The sequence below is a fragment of the Cladophialophora bantiana genome, assembly GCF_000835475.1.
Source record: "Cladophialophora bantiana CBS 173.52 unplaced genomic scaffold supercont1.2, whole genome shotgun sequence".
Classification (NCBI taxonomy): Eukaryota; Fungi; Ascomycota; class Eurotiomycetes; order Chaetothyriales; family Herpotrichiellaceae; genus Cladophialophora; species Cladophialophora bantiana.
Window position 1 is genome coordinate 1,312,650 of NW_015971576.1, and position 12,048 is coordinate 1,324,697.

General features: G+C 50.2%; 6 protein-coding genes across 6 annotated transcripts; 4 read left to right on the top strand and 2 right to left on the bottom strand.

Moving 5' to 3' along the window:
* Positions 1-609: 609 nt before the first annotated feature.
* On the bottom strand, positions 610-828 carry Z519_01477 (uncharacterized protein; the record flags this gene model as incomplete). Its single annotated transcript, XM_016759234.1, has 1 exon — positions 610-828. One exon carries the CDS (start codon positions 826-828, stop codon positions 610-612), a length of 219 nt encoding a protein of 72 aa, XP_016624562.1.
* An 805-nt stretch (positions 829-1,633) lies between these two features.
* Z519_01478 (uncharacterized protein) lies at positions 1,634-2,062 on the top strand (the record flags this gene model as incomplete). Its single annotated transcript, XM_016759235.1, has 1 exon — positions 1,634-2,062. The coding sequence occupies one exon, from the start codon at positions 1,634-1,636 to the stop codon at positions 2,060-2,062; it is 429 nt and encodes a 142-aa protein (XP_016624563.1).
* A 1,854-nt stretch (positions 2,063-3,916) lies between these two features.
* Z519_01479 (uncharacterized protein) lies at positions 3,917-4,697 on the top strand (the record flags this gene model as incomplete). The annotated part of the gene is made up of 3 exons (XM_016759236.1): positions 3,917-4,066; positions 4,127-4,312; positions 4,368-4,697. 3 exons carry the CDS (start codon positions 3,917-3,919, stop codon positions 4,695-4,697), a joined length of 666 nt encoding a protein of 221 aa, XP_016624564.1.
* A 2,494-nt stretch (positions 4,698-7,191) lies between these two features.
* Z519_01480 (uncharacterized protein) lies at positions 7,192-9,807 on the bottom strand (the record flags this gene model as incomplete). The annotated part of the gene is made up of 6 exons (XM_016759237.1): positions 7,192-7,544; positions 7,597-7,671; positions 7,739-7,831; positions 8,301-8,426; positions 8,865-9,439; positions 9,488-9,807. The coding sequence occupies 6 exons, from the start codon at positions 9,805-9,807 to the stop codon at positions 7,192-7,194; spliced, it is 1,542 nt and encodes a 513-aa protein (XP_016624565.1).
* A 458-nt stretch (positions 9,808-10,265) lies between these two features.
* Positions 10,266-11,669, top strand: Z519_01481 (uridine kinase; the record flags this gene model as incomplete). Its single annotated transcript, XM_016759238.1, has 1 exon — positions 10,266-11,669. One exon carries the CDS (start codon positions 10,266-10,268, stop codon positions 11,667-11,669), a length of 1,404 nt encoding a protein of 467 aa, XP_016624566.1.
* A 19-nt stretch (positions 11,670-11,688) lies between these two features.
* Z519_01482 (uncharacterized protein) lies at positions 11,689-11,916 on the top strand (the record flags this gene model as incomplete). Its single annotated transcript, XM_016759239.1, has 1 exon — positions 11,689-11,916. The coding sequence occupies one exon, from the start codon at positions 11,689-11,691 to the stop codon at positions 11,914-11,916; it is 228 nt and encodes a 75-aa protein (XP_016624567.1).
* Between the last annotated feature and the right edge of the window lie 132 nt (positions 11,917-12,048).

The following is a 12,048-nucleotide window of genomic DNA, read 5'->3' on the forward strand; positions in this document are numbered from 1 at the left end:
AAAAAAAAAAAAAAAAAAAAAACAATGATCGAAGTTTGTTCCTTACTGATAGGACCCAGAGATTGGCTGCCTACAATGATCGCCGAACCAAATGCTCGCCTTTCGACAGGATACAGATCTCCCACAACAGCCGGTGAGATAGTGATGATAGCCGATCCGCCAACTCCGGCTAGGAAACGCATGATGATAAGACTCGGCATGTTAGGCGCGAAGCTGCACCCTAGGAGCCAGGCCACCAACATCCAAGAAGATATCATAACCACAGGATATCGGCCGTAAATTTCGGATAGAGGGGCCAGGAATAGGGGGCCTATTGCATATCCGAGAACGTAGATGGTGATCATAAGAGATCCAAGCACACGAGATGGCTCATGCAAGTCCTCCATCGTACTCTCGATGGATGGAGCGCACAGTGAGGAGGCCATGGGACTGCAGGTTCAGGTAAGCAAGCTGCTTGGCCATTGCCAGCACAGACTCATTCTGTGTCAGGAAGCACACCTGATGGTTGCCAGGACAGCCATCTGAAACATCAAGAAGGCTCTCTTCTTCCGTTTCCAATTCCTCGAACTCTAGTCAACAAGTGATCCAACAGCGGTCGAATGTATACGCTCACTTGGGATTGGTAGGGTCATCGACCGAATCCCAGCCAACGACGCCTCTCTCCAACTCCATCAGCGGTACTAGGTTGGGAGCTAAAGGGGTCCCTGCCACGGGGACCTCGACCCCCTTGTCCGGCAATTCGACATTGCCATCCGGCGCAACCCCGCTGAGGGCATGGTCGTGGCATTCGATTTGAGAAAACTCGGTATCGCCTTCTGCCTTGGGCATCATGGGAGGTGTAGTGATACGGAAATCTAGAGACGCCTCTGCGTCTTGAAAGAAAAGCCATTTTTCACAAGCAGGCACGCAATTTGTGCATTGGCCTTAGGGTAAAGGCTATCTAGAAGAGGCAGAGTCAGTCAGTCTCTCCCCCATCCACAGTCCTCGGTACATGCTGATGGTCTTGATTGGTAGACGCCTTGGAGTCTCCAAACTGAGCCTCGGCTGTGGTGCCAATGCTCCAGCTGTGGGGTTTGCAGATGTTTTCAATACGAGAGGAGAGGGTGGTTTAATTAGTGGGCCACGGTCAAGCTTTTTAACTAGTAGTTCGGAGCAATTCATGTCAAACAATCCGGCCTGAGATAAGAATTCGGATGGCGACTGACATTTGCGTTGAAGTGTGCAAGGCGACTCGGCGACAAGGCAAGACAAGGCTCGCGCCGAAACGGCTTGAACGTTGAGACACCATCGTCGTTCGCCTGACTTGCCAAATACGTACCTCAATATGTTCCGAGAAATAACCCGCCTTACCGCCCTGCCCTGCCGCGCTCGCCTGTAAGCCCTGCGAGCCTATCCTCTCAGCTCGTCCCCTTGACGGCTCAATGGCCTGCCCAATCCTCACAAATTGTGCGCTGTCCTATCTCGTTAGCGATCATGCACAGGCTGCGCATCAGGCAGAAAAGGCGTCCTTTGTACGACCCGAGGAAGTATGGGCATACTGATGCCTATCGAAGCTTACTGTGGCCAAGATTGAGCCCTTTGACAAAGGTATCAGATACATGCTCTTGACGATGCTAACTGGTAGACTGCAGCAATGCCGGAACCGTTGGCAATTGCAACCGCTGTCGTGACTTTGGTGACAAACGCCTATAAGCTTTGCGGCGGACTTTACCGGACGATCGACGAGATCAACCAGGCTCCTAAACACCTCCTCTACCTCTCTCAAGATCTTAAAGCCTTCTATACTGTCCTTGGAACGCTCGAGACCTACCTACAGGAACATGACCTCTGCCCCAATGTTCTCCATCCAGCTGCGCTTGCCGACCCGAATGGACTCTTGGAGGATTGTGTGAAAGTTTTGAAAGCCCTGCAGAGAATTGTCAAGAAATTCGTTAAACATGATCGAGCGTCGAAGTCAGAGCCACAACATTCCACGCCGTCCGGAAGTAAACTCCTCAAGCGAGCCAACTCTGAAGAGCCTGATGCGGCCAGAAGACAATGGGAATATGACCTTGGCACATGAACAAGGTCAAACTCGTCTTCAAGGAAGACGAGGTAGCTGGGTTACGCGCACACCTGTCTAACTACAAGATGACACTCAATATAGCGATAGCTGTGGCAAACCATCCATGGCAAGCTTGAAGCCAGCCAGCCAGCCAGCCATGCAGGCCGGGAACGGAATCGAAACAATTCTGGAGAAGGTCCGTTATGGGCCTAATCCACTAAATGGTCTGCGTACTGCGTCTATCTATGTAACCGAAAAGGCCACTTAAGCCATCAAAGAGACATACTGACGATTGACTTGCTGGACTCATTTGCCGTAGCAAACCGCTGTCAACGTCGATGCAGAATCCCTGGGAGAGCGTCTATCGGTGTGAGGAGGAGCGGTGTCCCAGGAAAGTGTGAGGCGCTTCGTTGTGGTTACTTTTCAGAGCGGAGTTGTTTCCCTCTATTGCTATGTTCCTGGCAGCAGTAGGATTAGATCACTGTTCGACAATGATCCTCCATCGCTCCTCGGCCGGTGCTTGGGTTCTGAACGCTGGCTACGGAATGGTTGTATGCCGTCAAATCGCAGAACCATGTCAGAGGCAAGATGTCATATTGGAGGCTTACAGTTGACGAGCCCAAGACTGAACGAACAGGCTTCTTCGCTAGCTCCTGCTGAGCCTCTTCCGCCCTTTCCCTTCAGGCCTGTCGGGAACTGCCAAGCTGGATGCCCAGACGTGCCCGTTCTTCAACTCAGTATGCTCTCGCAGATACATATGACTCGGCCTGTTTACGACATTCTCTGTCTTGGAACTGTGCGGGATAGGTACAACAGACAATCCTGGTTGATAAGGCATATTGTCACTCTACGGGCTACTGTCTTCACCCGCCGCCTAGTGAGTATTTGGTGCCGTAAGCGAACAGGCTGCAAAGGCCATTTGCATGAGGGACGAGCAGACATGATAACCTCAATTATTAGTCACTCAACGAGACAAGAATGAAGCTGAGGTCTCTGCGAGCTTTGGAAAATAACGATTTCGATAGGAGGGGCGAGACCACAACTATTATCCGCGAGTCCGTCTAAGGCCGGGTTTAGATAGATGAAGGCTTCTCAATTGTCGGGGACGTTTACGGGAATTCATGCTTGTAATGTCTATAACTTTTGTGCCCTGTAAAAGGCTGGATGGAGCCAACCGTAGGAGGTTCAGCGACGGCCGTCCTGGCGATGATGCAGTTTTTCACTCGTAAAGACGGGCCATGAGTAAACGCACTGGCGCGTTTGAACAAGCTCGTAAGGTCAGAGGGCTTGGAGGAATGCCAGACCCACCTTCGGGGCTAGCCTTGTCGTCATCTTGGGCTAGTCCTGATCAGGCAGTAAGTTTTTCAGCAATAGAGGGTCTCGCTTAGCCAGCGAGCCTCGCCAGTAGGCCTTGACGAAGCCACATGCCACTTTAACCGTTCCAGACCCCGTAACGAACACGGATCATGGTCGTGGCCCGGTGGCTCGCACGGGCTGTCCCTCTTGAGTAAATGATCGATGGAACCTGACCTCGAACACCGCTCGAATGCATGGTCATTTGCTAGTGGTATTCGGCTTTATTGATACTGGGCTCGTACTTGGTATGGTGTGACCAGGTATATTCTCGCCACCCTATTCTTGCCAAGGCACGTTAGGGTAGTCTTTGAGGGCACAAGAACTGAAGCTGTCCTAGTGATTCGTGTATTATAAACTAGCAATGCCCCCTGTCCAAACACCATTTTCAGCCTAATCACTTATCACAGCCTGTAGGCTGTCTATAGGTAGTACACCGCCCCGACCGCGACATCAAGTATAGAATCATAACAAAAGCGTCATAAAATTCAAACCCTCAGAAACCTGCAGTCTTGAAGCATGGATTCTCTTTCCTCACCGTCGATATGCGCCCAAGTCATCCGACTCAAGCCTCCCTCTCACCATATTGATAACTTCAAGTCATCGAAGGGGTATGCGACGCCAGATTTTGACCAAACTTGCGCGGTCGAGGGGTCTGAATGGGATGAGGTGGGTTTGTTCTTCGCGTCCTGCCGTACGGCATAATCTGACGCTTCTTTCTTCTTGAAGTCGCCTATGCAGACATCGTTTTCCTCCGAAACAAGGCCCTTCGCAGCCTTGACACCGGGAGAGTCCACTCCCCAAGGCGGAAGCCCTCCGATATTGGCGGCAAGGCGAAGTCATACGCTGAGTGGTGTACATATTATTGTGGACCAGTATGGTAGGGAATGCGACGTGGTTCAAACTCGAGGTGAGGTAGGTGTGACCAAAGCGATGAGGCCGAGATGTACCAGCTGACATAGTCACCAAGCGACGACGGGCTCAGAATAGAAAAGCCCAGCGAGCATATCGAGCACGCAGAGAAGCCCAGCTGAAATCTGCATCATCGACCTTGGCCGAGCATCAGTCGCAGCTGCGGACCCTGAATCGTCACAACCGCGAGCTTCTCGACACGATCAAACGACTCAAGGCCATGATTCTCCAGTTGGAGGCAGAGAATCAGCTCCTCAGGGAGATGAAAAGCACAAATGTAAACGACATGGATGAGCCGGGTGGCTGGATGCTTGAAAGTCCAAATTTCACGTTGCCACTACCCTCAGAACTGTATTGGAATGTACGAGAAAGATCGTATACACCATGATTAGAGGGACCGCCACTAAAACCGCTCGTCCGATACTGTCTTGTCCTTGCAGATGGTTGAGTACACCTTCGCTCCTGTGCATGGCCCTCGAGTGGTTCTTCGCGCGCAGGGTGACTCTGATAGGTTTGGAGTTAGGCTTCTCGAATCAACAACGAGTTATTCGACCCATGGGGCGAATCTCCTGATAGCTTGACGAGTATTCTTAGTCAGCACCCGGCATTGCGCAGAAAACTTCGATTGTGTGTAATTCGATTGTATTCTCGAGTTCGAGACTTTCAGATATGAATTAGGCGAGGCAGAGTCATCCAGACGGGAATTCATAATTTGAGTAACAACCATTTCATAAGCAAGCTATATCCACTTAGGTGATATCAGTACAATCTGTACGGTTGCAATAACTTCGCTTACCTCCAGTAACGTGACTCCATCGAAGTCATCCCAGGGAGGAAAAATCCACGAACTGCTTTCGGGGCAATTTTCGACTCATAATCATGCTGCCTTGGGCAGACAATTTCGCACTTCCTCACACCAAAACTTCGGGTCGGTCGTCCCTGAACGAATCCAGGAAAGGGTCTGTGCTTACAAAAGCAGTTTTCACCCAGCTCACCGTGTGAAAGCGAGGAAGTCTGCAGAAGCCAGGCTCAACCCGAGCATGATTGTGGGGTTATTGCTCCCAATGCTCCCCAAATGCTTCAAGTCTGCGACGCTATAACTGTAGTGCCGGTTCCCTATTAGGAAGCCTGACTAGGGGTCTGATTGGCCGAGCAAGTGAAGACAATCAAGCTCCGCTGACTTCGCAGAGTGCGAGTGCTTATTAACACTGGTCCTGAAGCGAGCAACCAAGCACGCAGGCAACGGCTATCTAGCATCATACCGTTGAATAGTGTGATGTGAATTGCCGAGCCTGCCTGCTGAGCAGGGCCATGTGTGCATGTTTAGTGGTTGATTGTTGTAACTATTGGCTCTCTTCGGCGTCTGAACGTCGAAAATGGGTGTGTATGGGACAAAGGTAAAAGTCTGTCGAAGAGGCTTGAGTAATCGGTAAGACTCTTCGAAGAATAGCGTAAAGGGGGCGGTAGAGAGCTCAATGACTTTTGTTGTCCAAAGACTGCTTATTTGGGGCTTGCATAAATTACTTAAGCCCCTGGTGAATGATCATCCGAATCAACGCTTGTTGCCTCCTTATTTGTGGGTTTCGATTTTCTGTACAGCCTGGTCCGCAGTTTAGACTGGGCCCCGATCATGCACTGCAATGCTACCGATGTAATGCAGTCGGAGAGAAGAAAAGAATGGCATTATTTCAGGTGAGTTCGAAGATGGGAGTAAATTTTCTCAAATGGCGTACCCTGGTCGGTTCGCTCGTACATGTCTTTCTGAAGACACCGGTTCAACAATCTCATGCATAACATTTGACGGATTCCCGGGTTACAAAAATCCTTGGCGCAGTCCAAGATAATTTTTAAATGGGAGTCTCGATTCTTGCAAAATCCGCGTCTTCATTAGACAAGTGCTTGTGGATCCAGGATGCCTCACGAACGAGCAACTCGGACCTGTTGCGTTGATCGTCGAAAAAATCGAGCCGTAAGTAACGGCTGGCCATAGAGGGAGGAGGTGCGCGGGTGCGGCAACCTTATCTGACAGATTGCCCTGTGTTTCTCAAGTGCGGATGAGGTATTTTCGCTGGGCGGTCCTGGTATCAAGTGCCCCTGTATTGAGTATCTCGGGTCCCTAAGCGCAGCGACGAGTGTCGGTTAAAATTTAGGTCAAGGGAGAGGAGAAAGCAATAGAAACATTTGATAGAAACGTACCGGATCAGACACCCAGGAGGCCACAGGGTGGTTGGAAAATGACGAACTGCGGTGTCATTTAAGCTGAATGTCGTCATGGGAAACCGACACCTTTGTCCCCTTTCTTCAGCGACACCAATCCACTTCTGAGTGTTACATTGACGATGATTCCCACTCTTCGCCACAACAATGCCCAAGACAACAGTCGAAAGTCTAGCGCCACCAAGTCTCCCACTAGAAACCCCGGCATTAGAGGATCCACAACTGCGATATTCGTACGAAGTTGCACGAGGAGAGAAGGGTGTCCTGTCTTTTGAACCATACAAGAGCCTCATCTTGCCTTATTGGGCTTTTCGCACCGTGCCAATTGCACAGAAATCAGCAGAGCTCTTGTGGTCGATCTTTGGATCGTACGTCGAACGAGGGGATTTGGTCGGGGCGGACATGACTCGCAAATTCATCCAAATGGGTATGACACGCGCCCGTCGATATGCCAACCACAAAGCGGGCCGGAAATATGGTGCCGGTGGGAAGCAGTTAGAAAAATGGACCGGAGAGGATGTAGGTGGGAAGAGGAAGGAGAAAGAAGAGGCTAGCGAGATTTTCAAGGGTTATTGGAGACGGTGTATCGCATCGGAGGAATACATTCGACTGAAGGAGGAGTGGTCGAGAGCCAAGCAGCAGTATTATCTGAAGGTTCACCGTGGCTAGGATGTCGAGGTATGCGGCGTCGTAGAAGTGTCTCGATTATCCTTCTCTTTTTCATTCTCAGCATCGTTCTGCTGGGTGTCTTTCGTGGGATTGACATGAATCGCCTCGGCAAAGGAGATCCATTCTGCAATCCCCTTCACAAAGATGTCTTCGTTCGTGGGCACCCTGTCATGACCCCAAACTATAACTTCTTCGAAGGTTGACGACTCTTCAAGTACCTTGACTGGATCAGGAGGCTCTTCTTCATCATCGGCGATCTCAATGTCTTCGTCCACTACGGTATATGTGGGCCCGGTCTGTGATTTGCAAGGCTGCGGGAGATATCGATCGGTGGTCTTTGCAACAGTACCTGCGAATCTATTAACCTCGGCGTCCTTGAGGATCTCGCTTGGAGATAGTACCTCGATATCCAGCGGGTAATTTTATGACTTTGCCCCGTAGCCTGCGGCCTCGAAAGTAGGAGGTTGCCGTACCATCTTGCAGTACAAAAGTTAGTATACGTATACGCTCAAAATGTATAGGCCGAGACACTGAAGAAAACACCTTTCTCGAACTGAGGCGACCAATATCTCTTCGTCACTTTGGTTGGCCCATTATGATGGACGCGGCAAGGGAGGATGTTGACGGTGCATTTATCTCCAGCATTTCCGGTCCGTTGTAGGGCGAGCATTTCCAGTGACCAGTGATGCTTTCAAAGATGGCAGAATACGCAGTCTCACCGGTTGTCGTAGGGAGGATTGGATTGGAAGGCTCAGATTCGAGTCCGAGGCGCGTCTTGACCGATTGAACGACGCGTCGAAATCCCAATTACGTAACCCGGACAAACTTCGGAGCAACCCTCAACCATTGTATCCCTAGCTCGATACTGCTCGCTAGTAATATGGTTGGAGCAGGTTCAAAAGGAAACGAGTCTTCTGGATAGTCAGGGCATCAATTTGTGGTGCAACACAGAGTGCGTAACGTGTCGATGACGATGTACGTGTATCATTGACTATATCACGAAAGTGATGCTTTTACACAGTCCGCAAAGCTTGATGCCAGCCCACTAGCCATAAAGCATTGTTGATTGTCTTCCGGCGCATGAATGCCCTTGTAAACGTCCCACTGAATGCCGGTCGCTCATTGTGCTGTAAGGGACGAATATTCACAGCTTTCTTTCCCAGAAGTTGCCTCCTCTTGCCCAATTTGGGAGCCAGTCCTTCAACTGCGAGACGGACCGTGAGGCGAAGTTCTGGAAGAAGCATAGATGAGGATGTCAGACAGGGCGATTTGCGACGCGAAATCAAAGCTACCGACCACATCTCAGACAGTGAAACTCGCTAGGGCAGCTTTGCTACATGACCGGTTTAGGAGACGGCCTATCGTGTCACCTCCCGAGCTTTGAGCCGTTAGCAATCCCAAGATAAAGGCAAGTGTATTCATGGTACACCGCGCTGCCAGCTGCGGGCATGTGAAATTCTCGAGTACTATCTCGTTTACTGTGATGCTAGACGTAACACCAGGACATTGGCCGATACGATCATGATGGCAGTATGGAGAAACCATAAGTTCGATGGAGGACATACCAATGTAATATTTCATCTCCTGGCAGTAAACGCCCATTGTCTGTTTCAGATCAGTTGCTGTTCCGGTCAATGCTTTCTTTTCTTCCTTTTTTTCTTATGTTTACGAGGTTTCGTCTGGTCTTCCGCATCCTGTTTTCTTTCGGGAGGAGGTTGTGCCGGCCATCGCTTGGAATGTTCTCGTTCAAAAGCAGCTTTGTCTTTTCTGAACAGTAGCATGCAAGCCTGGGCATCTTCGACACTTGAATGTTCACTCTGCTGGATCTCAAAACCTAGCAATTCAGAAGCAAGGATTTTCAGTCGTGGTGATCCACCTCCTGCTATTTTTCGATAGGGTGGATGGCGAGCTGTATCCCGAACATCTCGTTGAGGATGGCCGATCATCAATGCTTCTAGATCATGCCGTATGGCGTGGCCAACTATAACCCTGTCCTTTAGGATCTTTGCCACTTCCACTTGTACCTCCTTGAATTGTCTGGCAGTCTTCATGTGATTGTGTGATATTCCACTAATATGCGTTCGGTAGTCCGTGACGGTCTCAAGTGGAAGAACGTAGGAATCGTAGATTTGGTCGCCATTGTAATTGACGATGCTGACACGAGCGAGTGCGGATTCCCTCTCTGGGTTCGGGCCAACTCCGACCATCTCGCAATCCAGGGCGACATACCTGCCGATTTCTACCCTAAGGAGGGTGTCAGGTAAGCCACTTCGAGGGGAAGGGTAAACATACTCGGGAGACAGCCCCGCGTTTACCTTCTGCGATAGCTCACGAGGAGGCCGTGGACGAGGAAGGTTGTCGCGATTTTCTAGTTCTCGGATCGACGATGGTCTCGTAGAATGGTCGCCATCGAGAGCCATGGCCTTGTGGATGAGTGGTCCCTTCCTAGTTTGGGGGGGTTCTGCGGGGGATTTGGACGCGATATTCTGGACGTCTTCGCGTTTGCGTTTCACTCCATGCTTTGACAAGGACTTTGTGGAGGAGCTGCCTGTCCTGTTGTTGAGCGTCGCTTGCAGCTTCTTCCAGTTTGCTGACAGGTTGTTGAGGTCCATCGCAGACCATCAGAGCGGCTTAGAGGGAGACATGGTTGGCAGGGAGAGCGAGATGGAAGGAAGGGACTCCGTACCCTGTACCCAGTAGTGAAAGCGAATGCGGAGAACTTCTGGTGGAATGTCACCCCCACATAATGGAGCATCATTGTTCCGTTCCGATATCCAACGTGTCTCGCGCTTGCACAAACCAATCTCATACAGCTCTCCCCGATTCATTTCGTAGCCAAATGCCCCAGAGATTCCTCAGGATAACTTCTTAGCAATTTGCATTTGACTGGTGACTGGCGTTGACGTCGTTCAATGTGGTTTAATTCGCTCCTCATTGTGCTCTAAGATTTGAAAGAGATCATCGTCTTGCTCTTCCCTAAAGAAAACTACCCTGTCCGAGAGATTTTGAACTCGTGTGCACTTTGCAAACTCCTTGCCTTGAGACGTTAGGTTAGCAATTGAGTAACAAGATGTCATATGGAACAGATCTGAGAAATCTCTCAATCCTTGCGTCAACTGGAAAAGCTGCTGGTGCTGGAGAGATACCTCAGAAAGCACACTACTCCCCACCATGGGCCGACATGAGCATTATCGGAATAGCTGGATCTTCCGGTTCGGGCAAAACAAGTCTGGCCGTGGAAATCGTACAATCTCTGAATCTCCCCTGGGTCATCATCCTGTCTATCGATTCATTCTACAAGTCGTTAACTCCGGAACAAAATGCTATGGCGCATCGCAACGAGTACGACCTGGACTCGCCGGAATCCATCGATTTTGATCTCCTCGTGAAGAAACTGATAGACCTGAAACAAGGCAAAAGGACCGACATACCGATTTACTCGTTCCAGCAACACCAGAGGTTAGACAAGACCGTTTCGATATATTCACCCCACGTTGTGCTTCTCGAGGGCATCCTAGCTTTACACGATCCACGCGTTCTCGACTTACTGGACATGAAGATCTTCGTTGAAGCCGATCCAGATGTGTGTCTGTCGAGGCGGATCATCCGTGATGTCAGAGAACGCGGTCGAACCATTGAAGGGGTCATCAAGCAGTGGTTTAGATATGTCAAGCCCGTCTTCCAGAAATATGTCGACCCACAAAGAGAGATTGCCGACGTCATAGTACCCCGAGGTATGCAGAACAAAATGGCCATTCAGATGATTGTCAACCAGACCAGACAGATCTTGAAGGAGAAGTCCATTAGGCATAACGCAGAGTTGGAGAAACTGGGCCAGCACAGTGAAGATTACACCTTCTCCGAAAACGTCATGGTCCTCGGCGAAACACCACAAGTCGTCGGAGTATCAACAATTCTACGAAACCCGATAACTGACCAGGTCGATTTCGTCTTCTACTTTGACAGGCTGACCGCGCTCTTGATCGAGAAAGCGCTCGATTGCCACCACTATGTCGCTACGGACATAATAACTGCGACAGGCTGTAAATATTCTGGACTCAAATCGGCTGGCATAGTCTCTGCTGTGGTCATTCTTCGAGGCGGAAGCTGTATGGAGACCGGGCTCAAGCGAACAATTCCAGATTGCCAGACGGGCCGACTACTTATTCAATCCAACATGCGCACCGGTGAACCAGAACTGCACTACCTCAAGCTGTTCCCTGATCTTGCTGAGCATGAAACAATCATGCTTCTGGATCCGCAGATGTCTAGCGGTGGAGCTGCTCTGATGGCTGTCAAGGTTTTGGTTGATCACGGGGCAGCTGAGGAAAAAATCGTTTTCGTCACGTGCCTGGCTGGGCGACGGGGTCTGAAGAGGTTGATGACGGTTTTCCCCAAGATCAAGGTGGTGGTTGCCAGAATTGTCGAAGACAATGAGAAGAGGTGGATGGAAGAGAGATATTTTGGCTGTTAGCTGCTGCTCTGACACAACAATGGTGGCCAAGGCTGGCGTCTTTGAGACAGGAATCGCTGCTGATTCGCCGAGCCGATCAAGATGCATGGATCCGGAGACTGCTGAGGCCACAAGCACGAACAAATCCAACAATACATGCACACGTATGAGGGCGGAACCATCGAAACCCGTGGATTCCATGAACTCACAAGGTCGGACAACTCTGGCTGGAGTGGAGCACGAATCGCAACATCCAAAGGTTCTCTAGATAAGGAGGACCTTCAAAAGCATATAAGCCCTCCCGGGTCTGCTTTCAAAATTTGTCTTCAGCATTGCTATTGCACACCTGCACCGTTATTATCTCAGACGAGACCTTTATGCAAATTCCACAAGTTGAAAC